Raw genomic sequence first — 27497 nt, 5'->3', positions numbered from 1 at the left:
CGATATATGTTTCGTCACCCAACAATAGAAAACAAACAGACAGTATTTTGTATGACAGTATTTATCTGTCATTATCCTCTGAATTCTGTGATTCTTGCTTCCTGCTGGACGCTGGATCCCCACATTTCCTCAGTTGCTTTCACTGTAATTACTCTGCAGCCAAAAAGGCCAAACGGCTTCTGAATGTCAACACTGAACGTACCCAGCTGATCGACACTCTTTCTCCCTCACAGTGAGCCTGAATAATATCACTTTTTGATTGACGGATAGCGACAGCAGGGGGGAAGTTTTTATTTGATTGACAACTGCTGGAAATAAGTATCTGTGTTTGACTGGCAGCAGCTGAAGGGGCGTGTCTGCATCAGATGTTCACTTTGCTTCTGCTAATTAGGGATGTCTTGACAGGCAGGTTTACAATCTGAAGCTTCTTTTTTTTTCTCCTATATTTTTAATGCAAAACTTAGAACAGAGTGAACATTGAAGGGCTTCTTCCTCTCAGATCAACAAACTCTCTTTATCTGAAGTTTGCTAGTGGAGTCGTTCTGTTGTTGGCATCGTCAGAGTTCTGAGAGCAGTAGGTTTTGGTTCCATGAGCCGCTTCATGTCGAGCTCTGAGGGCCTTCAGGGTGGAGGAAGGACAATGATGACGAAGATGATGATGATGATGATGATGATGATGATGATGATGATGATGATGATGATGATGCCTTAAAGACAAACTTGTAAGTTCAGAAGTTTTAGTTTTTCTTCCATCGTTTTACAGAGCTGAATTCAGTGATGTTATGCGTTTGGATTTCGGTATGAATCTACGGGGAGAAAATTGCTATATTCCCAAGAAATCCACTTTGTTTTTGTACTAATGTCGTGGATCTCAAACTCATCTTTAAGGTAAAGCTTCTCCACTCCTCTTATTAGCCTATTGACAGCTGAATGATAAATAATAACCATCAATATGAGCAAAAATTTAAAGTTTTCTTGCAAAATGTCTAAACTACCTGGTGGAAATGGAGTTACATCTACATATCTGACTTGGATGCAAACTTCAGTTCAGGGATGACTAAATATTTAATTAGTTTATTCTTTCAGATTTTTCTGTCTCAGAGTACGAGACTTTACAGCAGAATGAGGAGCCCAGTACAATACACCGATCGCTCAGATCTCATATATTCTTATTGAACAAAAAGTAATTCCTCCCTCAATTTTTAATTTGTGAGTAAAGAGACACTTCCCATCTATTCAGACATTTTCTGGCCACAGCTAGACTGATGAGAACAAGAGCAACAGGTGATCCAAATAACCTGGACGAGACAACCCCCCTTTTTTCTTTCTGTTTTTAGTGAAGTTCGCTCCAACACACCTCCCAGGTTTTTGTTTCCTCCATGATTTTGACTGATTGTATGTAATTCACAGGAGCAACATAATGTCACTACACGGATCCTTTTGTACTTCAATAACGGATTAAATTAGAAAACTCATTATTTGAGGCTAGAAAGTGTCAAATTAAAGGCTCACAAGGGGCTGCTGTGGCATCATTACACTTTCTTTTTTGTTCTTTTTGTTGAGGCTGGAGGGAAGGAAAAAAAAAAACAATAATAACTGATCAAAGCCTCTTTTAGCTTTTCAATAAGTTGGACACTGAAATACAACTGAAAGCCGAATGCAATGCTGTGCAAGCTTTTCAACCAAATATATTACATGGCGGACCTCGGGGTCAGCTCAGAGCTGCGTATCGGCGCTCACAGCGGTTTGTTTAAGGAACGTCTGGAGCAAAGGTCTCCTTCATTCTGTTTGCAGCCCAGAGAAGGATAACAAAAGTTCAGCTCTCCGGTGAATGAAGCAGTTAGACAGCAGGGATGTTTTTCAGACGTGGTGTCTGACCTTCCACCTCGGCGCCGACCTCTTGCTCTCATCAAAAAGTGCCTCTCTTGCCGCGAAGCGCCGTTCCCCAGGTGCACCCTGTAAGCCTCCTCTAATGGGATGAGCTGAAGGGAGCCCGGCGGAGCCGGCGGCGGAGGGGAGGGCTGAGATGATCCCGATAAGAACAGGATGGAAATACGAAGCCGATATTTGACTTCGTGGAGAACATGGCGGCCTGTCGGACGCACTGGGCCTCCGAATAATGACAAACGCTCCATGTTTCACAGGTGGAAGTCTGTCAGACACTGTTGGTTTCATCTCAAATCACAACCTGATTATGCTGGAAAATCGACTAAATCTCATCCAAAGCAGGGAAAGTTGCCGTAACACTTTACTTGAAGCACCCAGTATAACACATTATCAGTAGTTATAGACACTCATAAATGATCACAATGCTTTATAACCCACTATACAGCATAGGATTAGGATTAGGGTTAGGTCCTGATGTTATAAAGCATTGTGATCATTTATGAGTGTTTATAACTATAGTTTTACAGTGCTATAATGTACTTATAATGTGTCATACAGGGGTGCTTCAAGTACACTGTTACTCGTCTCAGTGATGGATTCCACCGGAGGGCACGTCCATCCAGTCAGGAGCTTTTCAGGGGACCGCTGGAGTCTTGTTTTTGTTCTCGTGGTGTCATTGTGGCAGAGACGACGAGGCCTTTCAGACACACACTGCCTTTATTTATAGCGCGGTCCTCCAGGCACATTTACTGCTCCATTGAAATGACTGATTCTCTCAGGAAATACGGTCACATACCGTCTGAAGTAAGAAGCTCGTGATGCGATCCGACACCTCAAACAATGGACTTTTCCTGGAGTTCCCTTCTGCACCGAACAAACTCACCTTTTTTAATGATACAAACCTCACAGAGCAACATTTTGTACCAACGACTTTGAACTGAAGTCATGTCTGTTCTGAAGACGTGTTTTTGCTCTAACACATTTTAAGGCTTTTTTTTTTTTAAATCAGAATTATTTCTCTACAGCTAAAAATTTGAGGGGAATAAGGCTGGCTTGGGATCAAACTCAAAATTAAATACATTTTTTTTTTTACAGTGGCTTCCGCCTAATCCTTGAAAGTGATTTGAAATTAACTCTAAATACAAGATATGCAAGCTGTACCAAGATCTAGTTCTCTCCTTATAGGGAAATCTCGCCTTTTTTTCTCTCAAATGAGAAAAGTTATCAGTTGAAACTCAACCCTCTGTGCTCATTTTTTTTCTCCAGATAATCCTCGCATGGTGGCTCACGTCCCCGTCACTGTCCAGGTCCTGGACGTCAACGACAACGTCCCATCCATCTCTGGGAGCAACAGTGCCATCGTGGTGTGTGATGGAACCAAGTATGGACAGGTGGGCGGCAGATAAGTCCCGGACAACCAGGAAAACATGGTGGAAGCAAAGTGTGTGACTGGCTGAGGCTTCGTGGACAGGAGTCAGTGTGTGGACTGTGACTGAAACAGGCCTGACAGAAGCTCCACAGTCCTCTGTACCGCAGCAGGAGCATGGACACAGTCATTTAGATTCAGATGTACATCACTCTATTTTTAGATCGTGGCAAGGATGACTATGTTTTTATTTTTGAAAAAGACCTTGAACACCTGGCACCGGCCCATGTTTACTTTAATTCTAATATAGTCCTTAGAGGTTCTCTTGCATTATTTTACAACTAAAACATAATTCGTACGAATAATCTCTGTAAAGACACAATGCTGTAAAATCAGAAAACCTGAATGAAATATTCATATAAAATAGAAAATCAAAATTTGATAAAAAAATACTCCTTAAGTATGACAGGACAAATTTATATCAAAGACATGTCTAAATAATAAATAAATAAATAAATACATAAATCTTGTTATTATTAAATATTATTTGTAATAATACAATATATTTCTATATATTATTTATAATAATATATTGTCACAATATATTATATATATTTCATATTATTTCATATTAATTTTTTTTGTGTATTGACGTTGAAAACTTCCTCTCAGGAACATGCTTCAGTTCCTGTGAAAAGCACCACTTGGGTATTTTGTGGATAAATGAGATGTAATGCTCATTTTGCATTTATCTGTCTGCTTGAGTTCTATTTGCAATCGGGCTTCACACAGAGTAATGTCTTGGACAGAATATTCCATAGAAAAGCATTCTGCTTAAAATTAGTGAATTTAAATGCGTTTTCTTTTTCAACTGAAAATGTTGCGCAAACGAAGCCTGATGGTCGGTCAGCTGGTGTTGATCTCATCGATTATAGTTAAGAAGTGTTGAAAAGCTCTCGTTCTGCCCCTCACCCAACCAGAGGCTTCTTCTTTTAGGACTAATTATTTTATCTTGAACAATATCATCACAATTATACCTTTCTCATCCCCTCATTTCGCAGCGATTCCTTTCTGACAAGATTTGTGACAGTTGTGATGTTTTCACGCTGAGTTCGTCTCTCGGCAGCTCAGAACTTTTAAGGAGAGAACACGCGTCGCACTTCCTCATAATTACAGCCCAACATTTCAAATGGATGTAATCATGAGCTGTTCCTCTCAGCGGTTACAAACACTTCTTCATCAACCCCGTAACAGAATCTGTGCATCCTTACAGAGCACGCTCACTGGATAACTGACACTCACTTTGTTACTCCATCAGCTATAAGATCATGACTGCCTCTTCAGATCGGGTCGGCCCGCTGAGACACCAAACAGCAGCAGCAGATCCTTTCAGTCCTGAAGGTTTGGAGCTGAGCTCTTCGTGGATTTGACCTCGATGTTGAGATCTTCGTCAGTGTGGGACCTGTTGATCCCACAGCAAAAATACTGAACTCAGAGGTAAAAACTGTTGATGAAGCTACAGAGAGAGAACAGCGAAGAGGAGGATAAAGTTATCATGACCCGGAGACCCGCTGTGTTGTCTTTCACGGGGAAACCCTGCAAGCTGAAATGAAGTATCGTTGAGACCGTTTACACGTGAAATGAGCGAGTGCGCCCTCGTGTTCCTGTCTCGAACACATGCAAACATGCACAAGCATGCTTGAAAACACACTCGCCCTCCCTCCTACTTACTGGCTCACACATGCGAGCAACACTTGTACTCCGGTGGTGATCTGTAGGCTTTTTGTTGTGTGTCTGACACATCAGTGGGGGATTTATCAGCTGAGCTGCAGACTTTGCAGCTTCTTCAACCCATAAATTATTCAGAGTGCGGAGCTTCCGCTGCGAGGCCAGATAGCAGCAGAGACGATCAACGCCGAGCTCAAACACGGACCTGCCTCGCTGCCTCCCTGCTCCCCAGCAGGGCCAATGATAAATCGCTTGTTTCATTCCAGAGAAACACAAAGATCTGCTTCGCAGCGGCCGATGCCCTCACGTGTCCTTTCACGGGAGAATCACACGCACAACTTTTTTGCTTTTGTTGTGTCCCTCCGTATCTGGCATTATCTGTCCAGTCCAAGTGTGTTTGGGTGTGTGTGTGTGCATGTGTGAGTGGAATCGCTGGCTTCGGGACTCAGACAACACATGCTAATACTGTCAATGTCAAACATCCAGCCCGCTTCCCCGGCGCGACTGAAACGTGACATTTCCATGCGCCACGCATCCATCCAGCACCACAGATTTTCTGCTACATTCTGGGCCTCAGTTGTTTTTCGACATTTGCATAACTGATTGCAGAACGATGAGGCAGACTGTTTAGGTTTGGGGATGGATGCGCGGCGTATTTGCCGCTCTTCTTATCGGCTGTGTGAAGCGAGCGGAGAGCAGTGGCAGATGCCGGCCGGAGGGTTTCCGGATACGCCAAAGGAACACTTGCAATTTACTTGTCATCATTCAAGTCGTATCCTGTAGTTGTAAAACAAGAAAAACACAGATTTTTCCGTGACAAATGATCCATCAGGTTAGGTGTTTTATAGTTTGTTGCTGCTGTTGAGGTGCAGGCTGTTTGAAACTGACAACGTGAGAGAGGAATCCTCTCCCTGGAACGATCCACACACTGATAGGACGGAACCAGAAGTAGCAAATGTTTTCAGCAATCCACAAGTAAGTTAAGATGGATCACACAAAGGGGAAGCCAGTCAGCAGGGACAAAGTCTGATTTTGTGAATTATCCTCAAACTTTGACCTACGGTAATCGAGGGATATCAAGCACATTCAGTTTAGTGTCATCTTGAGTGGGCTGGACCGGGACAATAGTGCCAAAATAAGCTTTAAATTTGTGATTTTGCAGAGTATACCTGATAAAAATGTCTCTATTCTCACAAAACCAAATAATTACTATGAAAAATGACTGTAATCTCAACATAAAACCAGTTTTAATGAAACCTTCTGGTGCAAAATGCAATGAAATGTCTGGAAAACTCCCACAGCTGTTGCATTATGCATGTTTTTATAAACTCACTCTGACAGCATGGATTTGAGGATAATGCTAGTTTGCTATCTGTCTTAACAGCATCACTGAAATCTCACCTCGGGTCTCAGTATAGTCTTGTGTCTGCTCCTCTTAAGAAATTTGTTCAAAAATATTTTCTTTGAAATGTTCACAATTTCCTTGGTGTTTTGGTGGGATGGATTGGAGAAATGGAAACAAAATGGAAATAAAGCAAATTTTTGAAAAAAAAAAAAAAAAACTGTGATCATGTGTCACTAATTTAAAATAGATTTTTCACAATTCTAATTAGATTTTAAATAAGATGAACTTTCACAATGTGTTCTCATGTTTTAAAAAACATTGCATATTTTAATTATTAATTAAGATTAGTGGTTTACTGCCTGTTTATTTAAGATATTACAGTGATAAAAACAAAGTTTCATATGCTCAGTTACCGTAGAGGAGGAGGAGTGGAGGCGGGAGCGGAGCCACATTTACCGCTTCATCAGTGAGGAGGAGATATTAGCAGTGGGGAATGAGTGAATAATTTGGATCTGCTTTCCTGGAGTCGACACGTAAGGTAGAGCTCAAGAAAAACATCTCTTTCAAGTTCTGGTCAGCAAAACTCAGCAAACGATGGTAATAGTGTCAGATGTCAGAAAATAAAGGACCGACTCCGTCACTAATGAGGGAAACGTCTCCCTCGGTCCCTTTTCCACTGATTCTGTTCTTTCTGCCTCCTCCGCGTTAGAGATGTGACATTTGCCAAACGAGCCAGTCTTTTGAACGACTCTTTGAAAGGAGCGGCTCCTCAAGACCCGGCTCCCTTCAAAGAACCGCTCATCCCGTCTCTATTTTGAGACCAACGTTCAGGAAAATGCTCAACTATGAGTGGTTCAAGATCAAACTTTCTGTCTCGCTCAGCCGCACAGACAGAATGTGGCTGCTGGAAAATGCCAACATACTCAAGTTGAGTTCTTTTTGTGTGTTAAGTAGCTTTTTTCAGTGCTGACACTGACTCCAATCGGAAGCCTTGGGCTTCCTCTTATCTACTTTTTTGTGCTTTTCGGTGGCTATTTGTTGTGTTTTTTTCTTACATGTTTATCCTTTTTCAGGTGATTCAGACCATCCACGCAGCTGATCAGGACAACTTCGCCAACGGAAAGTTCTCCTTTCATGTGCCAGCTGACTACCAAATTCACACAAATTTCTCTGTCAAGGACAACGGCGGTAAGTTGTGAATTCGTACCTCAGTTCTCAAAGTCAATAACAACAAAATCTCCTGATGGCACGGTTGAAAAACACATTTGGCAAGAGAACAAATAGAACAGAAAACAACAATGAACAACTGAAAAATGAGAATTGGTTTGTTGCAGTCTGATGAAAGTGAATTCTCAGCCCCACAATCAAATATTGGTGCAGGAATTTAAAAAACAGACCAGAAATGGAAGCGACACATGCTGGTGGCATGTTTTATTGACAAATAAATAGATGAAGAGTGAATGGGAGGAGAACAGTTCAGTGCATTGAGAAGAGAAGAGCTTAGAAGTCCATATTAATTTAAAAAAAAGCAAACAACTTTGGTGGCCTGAGCCAGACCAAACAATCAGCTTTATTGAATGAGATATTCCGAAGGCTGGTCGTGGCCCAGTTGTGAAGACAAGCCCTCTCATTGTGAGGTGCAGAGCTAAACACACACCATCTGTCAAGTCCGCAGTGCACGACACAGCAGGTAACCAGACAATCTCTCTCTTTATCATCAAGCAGAGGAAAAGTGAGGAGGAAGTCACTGTAGGCAGAGACTGAACAGCATAGGCAAAGGTTCGAATCCTATAATCACTGGAGAGCTGGGCGGAGTGGTAGTCAGACGTCAGACGGGGCGGAAACAAGGAACTTGGAACAGTAATCAGTCGCTCAATAGACAAACAATCTGGCAACAAAACACAGAACTGAGGGCCAAGAACTCAGGAACAGCTGAAACACATCAGGGGGGAAAAGAAGACAAGCAGCCTGAAACTAGACAGGGTGGAAATAAAGAAAATTAAACAGACAAGAAGACAGAAAATGTGTTTTGTGACATGAGCATACCTTCCTAGTTTCACTCACCAAATAATACATCAGCATTTCTGCCAATTTCTGTGTAAAAAGACATAATTTTTAAAACTTTGCTGCGTAAACGTGACGGTTTTCTGCAAATGCAACAATGACGGTTTTTCACTTGAATCGTTGTGTAAATGGGGCTTTAATCGGTTGATCAAAAAGCAGTTGTTAAATGCATTATTGTAATGAACAGTGTAGGTCTGACTTGATTCATTACTACCAACTAATGAGACGTAAACATACCGTTTCCATGATGTTGTCTCCTTCGTTAGGTATAATTCATATCTCACAAGTTCATCAGCAACATTCTATAAAATGCAAAGAAATGACAAAGACGTATTTCATAATGCTCTGTAATGCTAATACATATACTGAGGTTGTTTGGCAACGGTTCAGCGTCTTTATTGAACGCAGAGAAATCATCCCGGAGAGGCTAAAGATGCGGGCAGGAGGCTGCAGAGGCGCATTGTTCAACAATTCAAAGATAATTGTTGTCAGCACAAAGCTGTAAAGGAGCCTGAGAGTTCCTCCTCCGTGCCGCTGGAGCAGGATCGTCCTCCTCCCGGGCGCTCCCCCGGCACACGGTGACAGCTCGCTGCTTGTTTGCTATGGAAACTTTCCCACAGACGCTACACTCCATCCTTTGCAGAGTTGCACGCTGCCTTTGTGCCCGGGTTCCAGGGAGCACTCCCTCTTCATTCAGCAGGTGAAAGAGCCTGAATCCTCCTCTGCAGGGCTGCTCCTCTGTGTGCTCTTTGTGTCAGTTTCTGGTGCCAACCCGAGATTGCTGATGCAGAGAGAGCGCTCATCTAACCCCAGCCAGCTGTGCCAATTACACTTCCTGTCTGCGGCTGTTAGCAGAGCCCTTCCCAGGACCCCCTCTACCGCAGGTACATAATGTCATTAAAAGATTAGAAAAATCTCATGTAGAGGAATTCCTTGAACTGCCAAATACAATTTATTGGAAGCTTTTGATCTGCAGGACCTCAGAGAGGGCGGCTGATTGGAAACCACTGCATGGGCACAGGAACATCTTCTGAAAGAGTCCGTGTAGTCCACTGTGTAATCCTCTGGGTTCAACCTGTATCAGGCCAGGAAGTCGATATAGATGAACACAAACTAAAAACAGCCATTTTCTTTGAGATAACAGTTATTTTAACCCATGTGATTTGAGGTTGAATCCGTGCCGGAAAGTCACTGTCATCTTCAATCTCAAACATTTGCTTCCATCAGACAAACTTCCCTTTTCACAACGTCAACGACCATCAATTTCAGCAGGATGCAATCCATCACAACAGCATAGCTTCACAGTAATGGAGACTTGGTGCCAAACTGATCCTGTCTGCACTCTGTCTTAATGGACAGTCGTAAAACAATCCCATCTCCTGAAAGTCAGGCGTTAGACCAGCAAGATTCACGACAACGTTGGTGTTCTAAAGCTCCAGCAGGTGGTCTCCTGGCTTTACACAATATGGATCAGCTATATGACGGTAAAAATGCTGAAATCCTAACTTGATTTTCAGACATTACCGAATCATCCATCCGTCTTTAGAACAGCTTCGTCCTGTTCAGGGTAGCTGATCAAGGGCAGGGCACATCTGGACAGGTGTTCAGTCCCTCGCAGAGGCTGTTCTCACCTTGTCCAGTCCCGCTGTAGCTCCAGACCAGCCAGCCCTGCTGAGCTGTTTCCATCCTGCATGACTCTGCAGCCGTCATAACCTCCTGGCCTCCCCTCTTCCCTCCAGTTCCTGCAGTCACAGCCGCAGAAATTATCTGGGCCTGTATAAATAAAGCCCAACTAAAAGTAATTTGTCTCTCTTCCATAGACTTTGTTGTTTTTTTTTTTTATTTCATTCTGTCCACTGGGAGTCTTTTGCTGACATAATAGCCACAAAAGTAATAACGGCAATTGTTGTTAATAGTCGGACTTTCAGTCTGCGCTGGGTAGGGTTTGCGGGGAAAGTAGAAGGTGGGAGGATTTTGAAGAAAGTGAAGGACCATCAGACAAGAGAGCGTCGAAATAACCCTTTTTTTTAAACAATAACATTTAAACTTCATAAAAATTTCATAGTTGAGTGAAAGATTAATGTGACGTCGCACAGACAAAATGAGACTGGTTGAATCATTCCGGTCCCTCGCTTACACTTTTAAGAATGGCGTCTTTCAAACAGCTCTCTGAATGTTGCTCATGCCAGGATGCCGCCACGCTGAGCACGACGTCTCTCCTCCCTGCAATCTTTCACCATCGACTTTAAGTGGATTTATAGCAAAGCGGAAACATTTAAGGACCACAGCATCTCCGAGCCTGTGAGGCTCCAGAGTCTCCGCGCTGAGAGCAGACGCTGCATTAAGCCTGCGTGCAAGTCTTACATCACCGAGCACAATGAAAGGCTGGAGCGGCGCAAAGCGTGAATCTGAAAGAGTGAATATGTGTTTGTGGGATGACCAACAACTGTTCTCTGTCTCACAGTGTGAAACATGAGTGTGAGTTTGGAGAGCGCCATAAGAATGCTCTTATGCGCTAACAAGAGATGATTGTTGTTTTTCTTTTCTTTCTTCCTTTTTTTCATATGACGGCTCTCTTAATGCTTCCTTGACATCCTGGCAAAACTAAACCTTCTTAGTCTTCTAACACGGCTGCACAAACTAAGCTTCTATAAACACATGGCTGGATGAGTTCTGAATGGAAAAACATTACAGGCCTACACAAAAGGATTTCTTCAGCCCTGTCCAGCACCTTTGGGATGAACCAGAATAGACATTGTGAGCGAGATCCTCTCATCCAAGCGACTGACCTCACAGCAGCTCGAAGAGATAATTCTGCAAAGAAAATCCTGTGGCATGCCTTCCCAGACGAAGCGCATACACCAGCAAAGGAAGGTCGAGCTTTACTTTACTGCTGATTTGGAAAGGGATTTCAGCACGGTTGTTGTTTGTTTTTATAATGAACTGCTCATCTGCAGAAAACTTTGCCATGCCATATATTTCAACATGTTTATTCTCCACATTTGTACGAGACACACCATACCATACCATACCAGCTTTATTTATAAAGCACTTTAAAAACTTTACAGCCGGCCAAAGTGCTGTACACAAACAAATATAAACCACAAAATACAATATAAGAGCAGACAGTGCAAAAAAAAAAAAAAAAAAAAAAAACAAATGATCAATCCATAACAATAAGAACATCATTGATTAAAAGCCAGTGAAAAAAGATGTGTTTTCAAAAGAGATTTAAAAGCAGTCAAAGACTCGGCCTGTCTAATCTCCAAAGGCAACTGGTTCCACAGCCGTGGAGCAGTGACAGAAAATGCACGGTCCCCACGAAGCTTGCGTTTTGTCTTGGGGACCACAAGCTGCAGCTGATCTTCTGATCTTAAAGATCGAGACGGGACATATAGGTGAACCAGGTCAGTGAGATAGGAAGGAGCCATACCGTGCAAACATTTAAAAGTAAATAAGAGGATTCACAGGATGACTGATTTTCATGTTGAGTCTTGTTTGGGATGTAACTCGTTTGGCCTTCTTCCTTCCAATGGACCGGTTTGTCTTGGTCTATCTTCACCAGTCTGGCATTGCCACTTCATTCCCCCTCACTGCTGAGGAATGGCATCCCAGTTTTTGCAGCCAGCGCGGCCACAAATGGGCCAGCGTGGTTGGGTTGGTCGCTCCGGCACCAGCAGCAGGGCCGTACCGGTGCAGATGGGTTGAGGTTTGGAGTCCTGGCAGGTCACAGGAAGCTGGTTCTCTGCTAAGGCTTATGTTTGTGAATTTGTTACGGCTTCACCTCTGTTTATCCTACAAAGACAAGTATATTTTAGAATATTTACTGTCAAGAAGCATTTTTGGAACACAAAGCAGCAGCACGTAATTGGGGTTGTCTGTCGGATCAGACCATGATGAACTATTGGTCGTTATCTAAAAGCCTTCAGCTGCAGAGTCAGGGAGAGGTTATTTTGCTAGTCTGACACCGGCGGAGCCTCGTCTCTTTACTTTTGGAGGCACAGGCACCACCAGCCCCTCCTGTCTCCTCCCAGACTGCTGAGATCTGCTTTAATGTCCCTGAGAAAACCCTCGCTGGTGTTGCCTTGGTAACCCCGGCTGCTGCAGCTCTCTGTTTATTTCCTCCCCTCATTTAGCCTTTGATTTCATCTCTCCTTCCACGTTCGGCTGATGGTTATGCCTCAGTCTGTCAGGTGCGTGTCAGCGTGTGATGTTCTCAACCTGCTCTCCAACGTCCCCCCGGTCTCCTCCGTGGCCCGTAATCGTCGCCTCGGCCTCTCTCGCTGTCAAACTTTGTTTCGTTTACCAAGCGCCCGTGCCTCCTCCGTCTCCCCCCCGCTGTTATTGCAGTTGTCTTGTGCAGTTGACCTGAGACGGAGGACTGAGGAGAGCTGACATCAATCTCAGTAATGAGACACAGCGACACGTTTCAAGCAGGGAGGTTGGACAACAGGCTGAGAGCCGAACGCCGCGAGCCATCTCTGTTGTTGTTGTTGTCTATGTCTATTTCCCAAGAACATGGAGCAAACAGCGCAAGGTTACCATAAATATTGTGATCCGGCATTCATTACCTCTGGTTGAACCATCGCAGCCGTCCTTCAGGACAGAAGTGTGTTTGTTCATAAAGTGAGTTCAACAGAGACGTTCCCCTGTATTTCTCTGACCGGCAGGTTTTATTGTCCAGCTGTTCTGAGCTGCAGTCTTTCCTCATGCAAATAACCATAGAAACAGAAGTAGTCAAAGGTGGGCTTGAATTTATAAAGTTCTCAAATAAATCCCACACTTGAAGGTTGATAGCTCTGGATTAAATCCATGCTCTTCATTTGTGATCAGCTCCTCTTTTAAATATAAAACTTTTTGGCAGAATTATCAAAAAAAATTCTGAAAGTTTACATTGTACACTTTTAAAGCCAGATTAAATCCACAGTGTTTCATTGCAAGGCTTAAGGAAGTTATTCAAATCTCGGTATGATTGTTCTTCTCAACACTCTGTGAATAAATCTAAATGGAGCCTTAAAAAAACACAAATTTCACTTTCTGTTTTATTAGAAAACATAATCGGTGCAGAATTGGATGCACTTTTTTCAGCTTTTTGCATTTTTGTGTATTTGCATAGTAAAAATAAATTAAAGTCAATTTCATGACTTTGACAAAGTCGTCTTTATAAATAGGAACAGTTTGAAAGCGGATCAATTGATTGATTGTTCAAATATGTAAAAATAGAAAGAAAAACACTCCCCTGGGCTGCTGTTCTTTCACAGGAGTGCATGTATGTGTGTGTGTGTGTGTGAGTGTGTGTGTGTGTGTGTGTGTGTGTGTGTGTGTGTGTGTGTGTGTGTGTGTGTGTGGATATTAATACACAGTATTTGTTTGTTTGACAGCCCACCTCAGGCATGTCTCTCATGAATTACCAACGCTTCAAAACCCTCACTGCTATTTACTCTGTACTTCTGAGAGAGGGCGACACTGAACCATCTGATCTACCCAGACCTCATTACACAGCCACCAGCATGTATTCTCATCAACAACAGCAAGGCCAACGCCTGGAACAGGTTTCCACACTTCAGCAGGACCTTTGGATTCTCTGTTCTTGTATTTCAAACAGGGTTTAATTGCGATTATTCCTGCATGCGTCTCGAGATGACAGCTGAATTTTGTTACAATGATTTCTGAATTTTACGAAGCACAAGGTAAACAGTGCAGATTGTTTACTCGTCTGGCCGTTATCAATCTGGTTGCTCATAAAAATAGAAGTGGAATAAATTGGTTTTCTTATAATGACTTCAAAACAATGAGTAAATGTTTCACAGCTCTGGCAGGCATTGCAAATATGAATAATAATGAAAAAAGATAATAAGATTAGGACTGGATGCCGGCTGCTTGTGGCTACAAACTGTTTTCAGTTCAGGTGATGTCTGATGTGGATGTCAAGGAATCTAAACGCAGAGTTCTTCTATAGTCTACCAGTTCCTTGGTGTTTGAAAATTCTTCCATCTGTAATGATTAAAAATTGCTCCATCAATAAAAGTGGGAGTATTGAAGTCTAATTGTGAGCTAACCGGAGGATTCTCTATCAGGACCACAAAGCCTGCTGGGTTTTCTGTGAATGAGGCTTTTGGTGAAATATCATATATTAGGTAAAGCAGGGGATGAGAAAAAAACAAACCTTCTTATGGTGAGAAGTAAAACCCCAGACTTTGGAAACACAGCAAAGCCAGCAGTGTCAGTAGCTGCTGAATGTTATTAAAAGGGTCTTTGCTTAATGTATTTCAAAATAGTTGTTTGGGGTTTTTGTAGAGCTTTACTGCTTTTCTCTTTTTTGTCATTTACTTCAAAAATGTCACATGACAAGTTCAATGTAGAAAGATGGTTTGCATAAATTAACACTATGGTGTCTGCAGTGTGATTTGTGTCATGGACGATGTCGAATTTAGGGAAGCTGACCTGCAGGTCTTCTTCGATTCACCCTCCAATCAGCCAGCTGCTGGTACCTGAAGAGGTCATTGAGTGAATCCACCAAGCACTGGAGTCATATAAATGAACTCCTAAAATGGTTTGAAAGTTTTGAGTTTTCACTTGAAAATATTGTGTAAAAGGGGCCTTAGATATGTTGACCCTTTTGGATGAGAAGGCATGAATCTCTGCCCAATTGGAAGGCCGAATGTTCACATTATTTGAACTTCAGCATGAAAAATGCACAAATATTTCTGAAAACAACATTTTTAAAATATAATGTACACAACTTTATAGCAGACTAATGGAATTTCATGTCCGTACGCTATTCTTCACTGTATCAATTTGATTTCCACACACTGGATTCACCAACATGTCATTTATTTATAATAGGGCTGTCAAATGATTAAAATTTTTAATCAGATTAATCACAGCTTACAAATTAATTAATCATGATTAATCACAAATAATCGCAATTACCAGCTATGTCTGAAATATGCCCTTTTTTTCCTGTGTTGCATTAACAAAAAAACGAGAGGACATGATTATATATATTTTTATTTAAGGCTCCAAATAAAATAAATATTCAAAAAACTAAAACATGCACACCATAACATAACGTCTGTGTGTGTGCAGCGCTCCCTCTGCTGCCCCTCTCAAGTTGGCTTTTAGCAGGAGTTACATTTTCAGGTGTGTAACAAGTGTAGTACCACAAGAAAAGTAAAACTAAGAAATACCCCACTCACGGATCCCGACGCAGCATGCAGGCACCGCTCCGCGCTCTGCACGCCGCTCAACCCCCACCCCCCAGGCAAAGCTGTCAGCTGGCCTGCTTGTCATGATGCACATGCGTTAAATTGCGTTAAAAAAATGTTAATGAGATAGATTACATAAATTAATTAATGCCATTAACGCGTTATTTCTGACAGCCTTAATTTATAATGTAATATTGCAGAACTTCAATGATTGAAAACTATAGAAAAAACATAGGGCATTCACTGTCTGAAGCGTTTAAGCAATTTTAACAAAAACATCAAATTAATTTTACTGAAACGTAGCTGCATCACTCACTTTATGGTGAATAAGTCGACTTAATCATGAACCATTTGGACCACTCTGTTTTAGACCGTTAGAAAAGGCCCTACTCAAAGCTAATCTACCACTTCGATTATATGTTGTCTGGCAACATGAGTAAACCTACAGAGAAGTCATTTATTCAATTTGATTTTCTTATTATTTATTTCTATAGCATCAAATACAACAAAGTCACCTTGAGACAAAATACCTTAACAGGAAAAAAATCTGCAGAAGCAGAGTCAGAGGAGCAGACTTTTTGCAGATCCAATAGGAATGAGAAGATAGAAAAGGACATACAGAGAGAAACACGCAAACAGACATAAATGTCCTCGCTGCAGACGTGATGGAGGCAGGAGGGTCAGACCATGAAGCTCCAGTTCCACTGAGTCAGAGTTTCACTTTCAGTATATTCATAAAGTTCATCCTAAATTTCTTTCCAACACTTTTTTGGTTAGTTAAACTACTGGTGGTTTAAAGTTGACTGCTGCATTCAAACTGATGTATTAAAGATAAATTCCATTAGTTATTATGTGAGTAGTTTTATTCGCCTCTGCAGCCGAATTGTATTCTAAAAATGTGCTCACACTCAACATGAGTAGCACTTGTAATTCAAGTAAGGTGATGTGGGGTGACTCGCCACTGCGTTGGGATCAGAACTCCACTGACAATACCTTGATGACACCTTTTGGGAACTTCACTTTCCAAGTTTCAATGTTTGGCGTCGTCAGCACAACTCCAACTCTTTGTTAAACCTGCCGTCTGAAGTGGTGATTACTCTGCTTCAAGCTCTGCTCGTGCGTGTGTGTTAAAGCGTGCGTGCATTTCACATTCGTGCACACACGCGCAGCCAGAGGCTTCACGCATGTCAACAAGAACCGCACTTCGTCAATGAAGATATCCTTCTGTGCAGAACCCCCACGGGGCTTCCTGCACTAAATTTCAGTCTCGGCATTCATAAATCCACACATATGGGCTGACATGCACATTCTGTGTACAAGCACGCCTCAGTCTGCTAACGTGCTTTATTGTGGCCCGGGGCTCCCTCAGGCACTTTGGATTTCCAGTGCGTTGGAAAGATACACCACTCATACATATTCAGCAGCTATATCTCTGCCAGTTTAGCTTCTGTTTCTCTCGGGCCTGGCCTCAGTTTGTTTGCGAACTATCTCGGTCACGATAGCCACAATCGATTTCCTGAAAATCACAGGATGGGAGTGAAGTATCTCCACGGCGGCAGCTGGTGAAAAATGGCGAAACAAAGAAAGGTCTTGAAATGGGGCGGCTGTGGTTCGGTTGTTGCAATGGACATGTCCCGATCAGAAAGTTGCAGGTTTGATTCCCCATCTCCCCCGTCCACCTGATGAAATGTCTTTGAGCAAGAAACTGAACCCCGGACTTCTCCTATTGGATGGATAGAGCGCCTTGCATGAGTCACATCCATTAGGGGTGGGCAGCGGTGACTGAAAGGCCAGAGAAGTGGACTTTGGATCTGAATCCCACAGTGAACAGGTCACCACTTCTCCAGCAAGAACAACCAGGTGCTCGTTCAGTGCTGGTGGTTGTCAAGTACTTGCTTAAAATCTGGCACCTCCAAAGTACCGGCTGCTTTTCCATTGGAACGGAGCCAGAAAGAGCCATGCCATTGCATCACCATAAAACGTCATGATGGGCCTGCTTATGTAGCCAATTACCCATCAGTCCGCATACCATACAGAACTTCCATCAACTTTGTTGAACCTTGGTTGCAGACCACAGTTCCAGGAAGCGCTGTGCCTCCCTCCACTGCTGCTCTGTTTCACTGTCCATGTTGGGAATTTCAAAAAGAAATGAAAAAAATGTATCTAGAGGGTCAGTGATTGTTTTAACAGTGGTGGTTTGGCATTTCCGTCAGTCTCAGTAATCCCTCCCCCCTGTCCGTGATGTACCTGATGCTTCGCTCTGCCCCAGCAAAGAGTTGGTGCTTGCTAAGCACCGGTTTTGGGCCTGGAGTGAGTTCTTAGGTGATGGAAACACACAAAAAAAAAATGGTGACAAGTCAGACTCTGGCTCCAAACTCACACTGGAACCAGCTTGGTGGAAAAGAGGCATATGGGTCCCTGAGCTAAGATAAATAACTTCCATTGAGTCCCCCAAGCACCCTGATGTGACTGCCCACTGCATCCGAGAAATATGATGGGTAAATACAGAAAAGGGAATTTCCCCAGAGGACTAATAAAGTGTGATTGTTTGTTGAAGTGAAGATGGAGGAGTTATGAGATCAATCTGTTTTCTCTTACCACTTTCCTGATGTGGTTGAACTGTTCAAGCTAATCCTAGCTTTAGCAACTATTGTCAGCTGACCCTGGAGGCAGACAAGGAAATGTAGAACCTTGATGGACACTTGGTCCAATCAGTTCCCGCAGGAATCTGTCAGCTAAAACCTCTGAGAGCTAACTTGCAAGATACTTGCATTTCCAATAAGAAGAATGATATGGGTTTTGGTTTGTCATAAAGCTGAATAGTCTTAAACTCTGAGTATCATTCAAAGGCTTCATTTACACAACGTTTTGAATACGATGTTCATTTAAACAGGAACAGCAGGAATGCTGAAAATGATGTAGATTTCATGTAGGGCCACTAGTGGGGGCTGTTAATTATTTTTGTAATGAAACCACACACACACACACATCAGCAGGCAACATGTGCTCCAGCAACATTTCGGAAAGGTTGCTTTTACACAGTGTTGGAGCACGTTTAAAAAGTTGCACTTTGGGAGCGGTTTTCTAAAGGTCGTGTTCTCAGTATCTCCGACAGCACTGTTGTGTAAACAGGCGACTAAAAAGCAATAGAAAAATGTACACTTTCAGTTGAAATTGGGTTTTGCCAGCATGTTTTTTCTTAGGAATAAAAATGTGGTCGCCCTGTTGTGTTGAGCGTTTCCCAGAGCTGCACGGAAATGTCACAACTTCTCTTAACTACTGCAGCATCCACTCACAGCCAGCATCAGGCCTTCACTACAGTCACCTTCTTGAATCCGGCTGTGACACATCTGTGGGATGTCATTACAGCATTCTGAGGGACAAGAGACTCTCCAAAACTGAAAAAAACCTTTTCAGAGAACTGATGTGAAGTGAGACAAAGCTGGTCTGAAAATGTTTGAAAAAGCAGAATCAATCTTCCCCTTTTACCCTGATGAAGTGTTTCGACTCATTCACACAGTGATTGAGGAAGGACACGGCTTCAAGACAAATGTTCCCACAGTCGCATCGCGTTTTCAAATTTACCTTATTTCACTTCAGATTCCCTTGTTCCGTCCTTCAGTGTGACTGAAACGCCATACATATTAATACGCTCCACGAACATCTCTAAAAGGAGCCTGCAGATAAATTCCCTGAGGAAAAAACGTGTGAGAGAAAAGGAGCAGATGTGCAGTGGTTACGTATGCATGCATCTCGTGGTCTCATTGGGAAGAGGGGGGCCTGCCAGCAGTTTATGTGCAGATCCTGAAGCTGATCGATCCCTCGTCTTCACCAGCTGACAGAAGAATGAACTTCCCCTGGTTCTGGAGCAGGATATCAACACCTTGTTCAAACTCTGAAATCAACACAAATTCTTGAAATCTTTCAATCTGATTGAGTGAATTTGTTGAATTCTGATGGTGTATCCCGCTTAATCAAGACTTTATTTGTGAAGGGAACTTTAATTCTGGTGCTTTACCAACTAAACCACACTCGCTCATTGACTTTGTAGTAATTTTTCTTTACACATAGGCAACATGCAGCGGGGATGTGGGTTGAAACATTTTTTTTTATTCGTTTGAATTCCTTGATCATCTGACATATTGATGTGATGCATTGTGAAGATGCAGAGCCCAGCATTATGAAATGTGTATTGGAACTTCTAGACGCACTGGCAAAAACATGAAATGTGTTTGAAAATGCCTTAAAGAAATCAAACATCTTGTCTGAATAATTCAAATGTATTGAAGTGAAGAATACTTTTAAGCAGTAGTGCTTTTATAGCTTCTACATATTGAAAGATTCAAGCTTGATTTTTAATGCAGTTGAGAGATGTTGAGTCTGTTTATATATTATTGGACAAAACTTGGACATTTTCTTTAAATTTGCCCATTTTTCATGGGATTCAGTTTCAGTTACAACAGATTCATTCGGATGTCATTTTGCCGTTGGTCTGTTGGAGACACTGTCCTGCCTCGACCACCTGAGAAAAGGTTACACTCTACAAGCAACACCACTATGAGCAACCTGATCATATTCCACTGTTGGGCAGCAGTTTGAGAATCATTGGTCTTTTCAAAGTGTGTAGACACTGCATTAGAAACACAGATTGGATTAATGCATTTCCATTATCAGCTTTGCGTATTTATCAGGCACAATGTCTGCTGAAACCAGTGGCGGACCGTGCATTTCACACTAAGGCCTTCAGAACAGATCCGCCTGAACCAATCCACCTCTCAATAACTATTTTGTCTACAAAAAAAAAAATCTTATTATGCAGATATGCACATAAAGAGTTGTTGCACAGCAGATAGATACTTGTGCAGCCAGAATAAATGCCTTTGCTGAAGTGCACAATTCTCCTACTAAATCTGTGCACATACAATGAGTATCAACAACTTAATAAAACAGCAATATTATTTAGGAAAAGAGGAACATTTTACTCACCAAAATCCCGATTATTTGAAAACAAAATCCATCCTCCTTTCCTTCCTCAAAAAGAGTTAAATTGCTGTGTCATATAGATTATCCGTGCGTTTCAGTTCCATAAAGCCAGGACTGAAAGTCCAGCTTGCCCTGTGGTATTTCTGGCATAAGTTTTATTTCTCTTCAGGTCTTCTTCTTCTTCTTCTTTGGAATAATTGAGGTAGGCGACCAACAACTTAGGTGCATACCGCCCCCTACTGTATCTCTTGGTGAATGTAAATCAGAGGGCCTGGATATGCTGTTGTTGGTGTATGCTCGCTAGAAGGCGCTGAGTCGCCAACTCGAAATCTGATTGGTTGAAGCAGCTGTCTCTTTGACGCTTCACTTTACTTCACTGCGCCATCAGGAACGGATAGCGAAGGCCTCGGGCAGATTTCTTTGACCCTAGCAACAGATGATGCCTGAAATCTGATTGGTTAAATGATTTAATATGAAAAAAACATGTCTAGAAGCAGGGCAACCACGGGAAAACTATGAAAGGAACTGGAACATACCGTTTGGAATCATTTATTAATTATTTATGGACAAAATATAATTTACATCAGTCTGTAATTCAGATAATTTTTAGGCCAGCAGAGAAGGCTTTGCAGGCCCTGACGGCCCACCACTGGCTGAAACAAAATCTGCTAGGAGTACATTCATTTTTTGGCCCAAAAAAATCTAAAGTGAAACATGGGTTTTTTTATGTTTTCATTTCAGAAAGTTTCATGTAAACATGCCAACAAGTTGAAAATCATGTCCAGTGTCCAAAATGCTATGAGATGTTTCCATTTTTACTTGAAAACATACTTGTGCAAACAGGACTTTAAACTATTACTTTAAAACACTGACGCATCCTCGGCCTAAAGCTAAAAAATTCATGACAATATTGACCAAACACAGGATGTACGTCACAATTTCATCAAGCTGTGGACTGCACTTACTTTATCTTTAATACACCAACTCACCTTCCAATACCTTCCAACGCGTCACATTTAAGAAAGATTTTCTTTCTCAAGTCAGACATTTCAATGTAAATGTCCTTTGCAAAGTTTTCTCCATCATTCTTCTCTTTCCTGGGTTTTTGTGCGTCCTCTAGACAACACAGCCAACATCGTCTCTCACTGGCGTGAGGCCTTCAGCCGGGACAGGCACCCGGAGTTCTTCGGCCTGGAGGTGGCGGTGGCCGACGGCGGGGAGCCGCCTCTCAGCAGCACTGTCACTCTCTCCCTCAGAGTGTGTGTGTGCCAGAAGACCACCAGGGGGCGCAACAGCTACAACGTGTGCCAGGCTCAAGCCTTCCTGTCCTCCACCGGCCTCAGCACCGGGGCCTTCGTGGCCATCCTGCTCTGCATTGTCATATTGTTAGGTGAGTTTGTGGCTTTCTGTATGAATTGGTGACTCACACACAGAAAAGCACTCAATAAGTGAATTCCATTAACAATTTGAACACATTCAACATCAGGGGCGTCAGAATTACGACTCATGGGCCGGAACCGGCCTGCTGAAGTGTCATATCTAAAAGATTTCAAAGACTGTCTTTGCTACCTTTCCACTGTGGATCACTGTGGATGTGGTTTAATTAGCGCACTTAATGCTCCAAAGGTAGCACTCACCCTTTTCTTTCTTCAGCTGATCTTTGGCTAAGCCCCGCCCCCTAAGTAATAGCGTGCAGACAGCTGACTGCACGTTTACATGGCGTCTGTCAGTAACAGGGTTTCCATCCACCTTTTCTTCAACGAATTTTCAAAAAGAGCAAAAACAAACATTAATGGAAACGACAGAAATTCGAAAAAAAGCAGAACATTTGCAAAAAGGGTTTTGACGCTAGACAAGGTGGATTTGTCTGCATATTGGTAAAAGTAAAGGTCGACTTTCTGCTGTGGAAACAGGTTGTGTGGATAAACGATGGCTGGATCGGATACCACATCACGTCCAGATATCACGTCACAAATATAAGTTGAGGTCACAAAAAAAAAACTGCATTTGCCCAAAAATTTGTCCATTTAGACAAATTTGTCATTTGTCCATGTTTTGTTTGGGAAATGGAATAAAACTAACCCTGTTATGATACATCTTATCGCTGTTTCATGTGCCCGAGGCAAATCGTTTGAACAGTTTTGCATCTTAAATGACCCAGAAAACAACCGTTTTCCCAGCTCTGGTGGTTCTCTCCAGACTTTTGCGGAAAATGTTTGGTGGTTGGTTGAATGCAGTTGGTTTGTTTGCGTTTAGCGGCGGAGCTTAGCCAAAGGTCAATTTGTGAACACTCCAAAAATATCTCATCTCAGAAATTTGTGACCACCATATACTCAAAACTGATAAAACATGACTTTCCCCATTTGAAAACCACAGTAATAGAACGAAAGCTCTGATTGCTAAAATGCTTATGAAATACCATCAGATGTGAGATATCTAAATATGCAACAACATAAAAAAAACTAAAAATTTTCAGTTTGTATTCACAGCAAACATCTATTGATGAAAGCCACGCCTCCCAAAACAGATCTATAAATACTTTCCATCTGGCATATTTGATCAGTCTCAGACTGGAAGAGCTTTCACAGGGACCTCAAAGACTTCAGGTATTCATGAGTCTAATGTAACACTAACAGTCTGCAAATGGAGCTCACTGAATACTCTCTGGAGAAGTGGGCATTCAGCCAGTTTGACTCCGAAGACATATCAGGCACTGAATACTCATCTTCTCCATAAAATGACACCAAACATGATACAGACACTGTCCGAAAGACATTTCACATTGGATAGTGTTCAAAGAGCAACTCAACACTTCAGTTACATCTCATCCGAAATTCCCTCTGAGCATCAGGCAGATCTGATTGGATGCTTACATATAAGATCACTTTTTACTGATCAGTACACTGTTGAAGATTCTTTATAAACACTGCTGAATTGAACAGTAATGAAGGTTTACATGACGTTTCAAGTGAAAATGCATCTGACTTTTATTTTTTTCAGAAGTATTTTGTTTACATGGCAACATTTTCAGAACCATGTTGGAAAACTATAGAGTTAGCACGTTGGGTTGAGTTGGTTGTTGCTGTTGGTTATTTTGTAATGAAACCACATATAAATCAGCACAGAAAACAATAGCTGGTACATGGATATTTGTATTAACAGACCGTAAATTCAACTAAAAAATATATATGAAAGAAAGAAAACGGAAAGTGCAAAGTGAGAGACTTTCAATGGCAAAGTCAAACTTTAAAGCAAAAGATGAGATTCTAAAAAAGATTTGAAGACCTAAGAAAATATCGCATGAATCCACAAATAGTTGTGGGCAGCCAGCTGAGGCAGTGACTCTCACCATAAGAAAGACGAGATCTCTGCTGAAGGCTGAGTTGATTTGCATGCACCTACTTTTCAAATGCAACCAACAACAAGAGCATTTTCAGACGCTGTAAATCACACGGCGTGTGTTGTGAATTAATTAAATCTTGTGAACTCCTCTCAGTCGCAACATGCAGTATTCATGGAGGAAAGCTCGATAAATTGATAGTCTGTCAGATGCAGCTTCCACATGTGTGCGGATAATATCGACTGTGCATTTGTTTTCATATGTGCAAACATTTAGCTGAATAGGCAGTATAAAAAAACTCACATCCAGCATTGACTTGAGTTATCTTAGATGTACACTGATAGGAAATGTATTTGTTGAAGAAAGAATTGGATGAATGAGTCCAGCAAAGAAAGAAAATGTCTTCCTGAATATTGTTTTTTGGTGAGGTTACAGTATATATTATTCTTGCCATGTTCAGCTGTGTAGTGTTTGTTTTGGTTTTGCTCTCTCACAGTTTGTATTCGTTTGCCGTTTATGGTTTCAGCTATAGTGATGCTTTTCACTCAACTACGGAACAAGAAAACAAGCAAAGACCCTCTGATTCTCTCCGAAGAAGACATCAGAGAAAATGTGGTGACGTACGATGACGAGGGCGGCGGGGAGGAGGACACGGAGGCCTTCGACATCGCCGCACTTCGAAACCCAAAAGCGTCGGAGATTCGCAGGAAGTTCCACAGCTACGTCGAGCAGGACCTGTACGGCGCCAAGAGCGAGGTGGAGGAGGACGAGGATGGCATCGTCATCATTCGGAGGAGGAAATCTCGAGAGGCGAATTACGAGAGCTACAGTCCGGAGTCGGAACCTGCCTGGTTTGTCATTGACTGCATCCCCCGAGAGATCAGCCAGTCCGCACCCTCGCTTCTGCTGGATGGTCACGACATAATTCAGCAGATCATCCAGCAGAAGGTAGCTGAAGCGGACTCGGACACACGGGGCCCACCTTATGACTCTCTGCAGACGTACGCCTACGAAGGCCTCGGGTCCCTGGCAGGGTCTGTCAGTTCTTTGGGTCTGTCTGCAGCAGTGCCAGAAATAAACTATGCTGATTTGGGAGACTGGGAGCAAGAAAGGCAAACACCGGAAAGAACTGAAGGAGAGCAACAGACTACCAGCCAAGCTAACCCAGACTCCTAAAAAAGAGCAACAGTGGATGTTTTGTTTTGTTTTTTACTCCTGAGCCAATTCGATGAAGTAAAGTGACTTTTTACTTGTGCCATGTGAACCTAACTGCAGGAGTACTGCAGCAAACGCTGGCAATTAGAACTGTGAAATTTAGAGGATAAGAAAAGCCATCTATGTACAGCTGAATAATGGCACAATATTGCTGTGATGATGGACAAGGTGCGGAAGGACAGAAGATCAGGGTTTGAAAATGGAATTCCAGTTTACTTCTCCCCTCTTACTATGCTTATTAGGTGTACTTGTTAAAAAAAAAAAGAAAAAAAGAAACGGTACACCTAGACTCGAATCCAAAGGATTCTGATATTGATTTTCAGCCCTCACACTGACAAATGCACAATTTTTAACAATACAAAAGCATTGTTATCCAGAACATGAAGAATCTTGAAGAGTTTTCCCTGTCCATGTTCTCACTCAGCTAAAAACTACTTGATTTTTTTTTTTTTTTAAATAACCAAACAAATTCACCTGAGCTTATTTTTGTTTGTAATACTGCTGTTTACCAGGACACTGCACTTTTGGTTTATCTTTTGTCTAACAAAAAAAAAAAAATCAGCAGATCCCAAAACAAGTAGGTTTGAAGAAGTACAACAACATTCAAAAAAACGTAGCAACTAAACTTAGGAAGCATATTGGCAAAAGTAGAAAACTCTGACATGGATGCTACAACAAATCAACACAACGTTCAGCAGTGACAGCATCATAATTCTGGTTTGTTTTATTCACTGTGTCAGTTGTTGTACAGCTTTGGTCTTGTTTTTTTTGTTTTTTTTTAACCAACCAAAAGACGATGTTCTCTGGCAGCCAAGATCACAGCAGTTGTCACATCTTGCAACATAGCATTAACATTCACATGTATGCTGATGATACTCTGTTATACAGTGCAAATGTAATTAAAACAATGGAAAACAATCAGGGTTTTGGCCACTCTGTAAAACAAGTAACTTTTCCTTTCACCTTCCAGACAGCAGCAGGAGGGAGGGAGAGTCGTTTCCTTTCAAAACTGTAGTCGCAGGAACAAGTAACTTACAATTTCTCCAGTGATAAATGTGATATATCAGAGTATTGCACAGAACTATAGCTCTGCATCAGAAATGTGACAAGGCCTTGAGTAAGAATAAGTAGCAAAATACTTTGCTCTGGGAAACAAAAAGTTCCTACATTTCTCAGTTCAGATTTGTTGTTTCTTTTGCCTTGTGGCAGAGTTTTCATGAAAGCTTTCCACTAGTGTGACTGTTTTCAAGTACAAATTCAATAATACCGAGATATTACACATACAAGCACCTTATTTCAGCTGAAAGGCATGATTGGCTACCACGTCAAACACTTCCTGTGGTACATTGACCTCCCACCTCTGATTGGAAACTATAACTTTAAATCAATGGAAAGTAAATGTAACTGCTTGTTCACACCATAATTTCCACCCCTTTGGTCCTTGAACAAGGCCGATGAACACCCAGCTGCCCCCTGGGCACTGCTCTGTGGCCACCCCCTTATAAGTATATGTAGTTCAGATTACCTTTAATTAGGATGGGTTAAATGAGGAGGATTCTCAAGGGGATCAATAGAGTCACTTAAGTGTCACACATGCCTGAATGGACGTATTGATCCTTCTCCTTAAGCCAAATGCCCTGTCTTCGAAAGGCGTTACATCAGCATTTCTCTAGTAGCGGAGGAGCTGGAATAAAGTCCCGTCTGGAGTGAAATCGGACCATTTTATGAGGAAATTAATCAACATGTTTCCTTCAAAAATCTCTCACCTCGTCTCCCAAGTGCGATTTGCACAGCCAGTAGTGAAATGATATCAGTCAAAGTCAACTGTTGGAGGCAAACAGTGTAAGAAGTGGTCCAAAGTGGTTTCCTGCCTGATGATGTTTGCCCCTCACTGGGAAGTACTGTCCCAGGTTGATAAAGTTCAGCAAACAGCAACACTTTATTCAATGTCAACAGATATTTGACATAAGAACACGACATTAAATGAAATGAGAAAATGTTCTCCTCATGACTCGGGTCTGCATGCCTTGCTATTGGTTCCAGTTGGATGATCACTCACCAGCCAGCGTGCTCGCTTTTTTAATAGTCCGATCAGCAACACGTGTTCAGTCACGGCCGCCGACAGCAGGTAAGATCAGGGTGTGAAAACGCCTTGTCCCGATGATATGTCAGCTTCTTTTTAGTGACAGAACATCCTCAGTTCAGGGACGCTTGAGTCTATTGATCTGTGCTATCCATCATTTTCCTTTAATCTCTAGACAAATGTGGCTGATTTTGGCGACTCTTGACCAAAGCACACTAAGAAATATCAGATATCTAATCTATTTTCATACTCACCTAACTTTTTGACAGGAATACCAG

At 42.1% G+C, this 27497-nt stretch overlaps 1 protein-coding gene across 1 annotated transcript in view; it reads left to right on the top strand.

Moving 5' to 3' along the window:
* LOC115406124 (cadherin-18-like) overlaps positions 1-25404 on the top strand; it is a 103152-nt gene extending 77748 nt beyond the window's left edge. Inside the window, exons 10-13 of the mRNA XM_030116031.1 lie at positions 3154-3278; positions 7400-7514; positions 21702-21971; positions 24448-25404. Of these exons, the coding sequence (XP_029971891.1) occupies positions 3154-3278; positions 7400-7514; positions 21702-21971; positions 24448-25097 (1160 nt within the window). The 3' untranslated portion in view covers positions 25098-25404. The remainder of the gene's footprint in view (positions 1-3153; positions 3279-7399; positions 7515-21701; positions 21972-24447) is intronic.
* The last annotated feature ends 2093 nt before the right edge of the window (positions 25405-27497 follow it).

This window comes from Salarias fasciatus, chromosome 18, assembly GCF_902148845.1.
Source record: "Salarias fasciatus chromosome 18, fSalaFa1.1, whole genome shotgun sequence".
NCBI classification, from domain to species: Eukaryota; Metazoa; Chordata; class Actinopteri; order Blenniiformes; family Blenniidae; genus Salarias; species Salarias fasciatus.
This window is presented reverse-complemented; position numbering and strand designations above follow the sequence as displayed.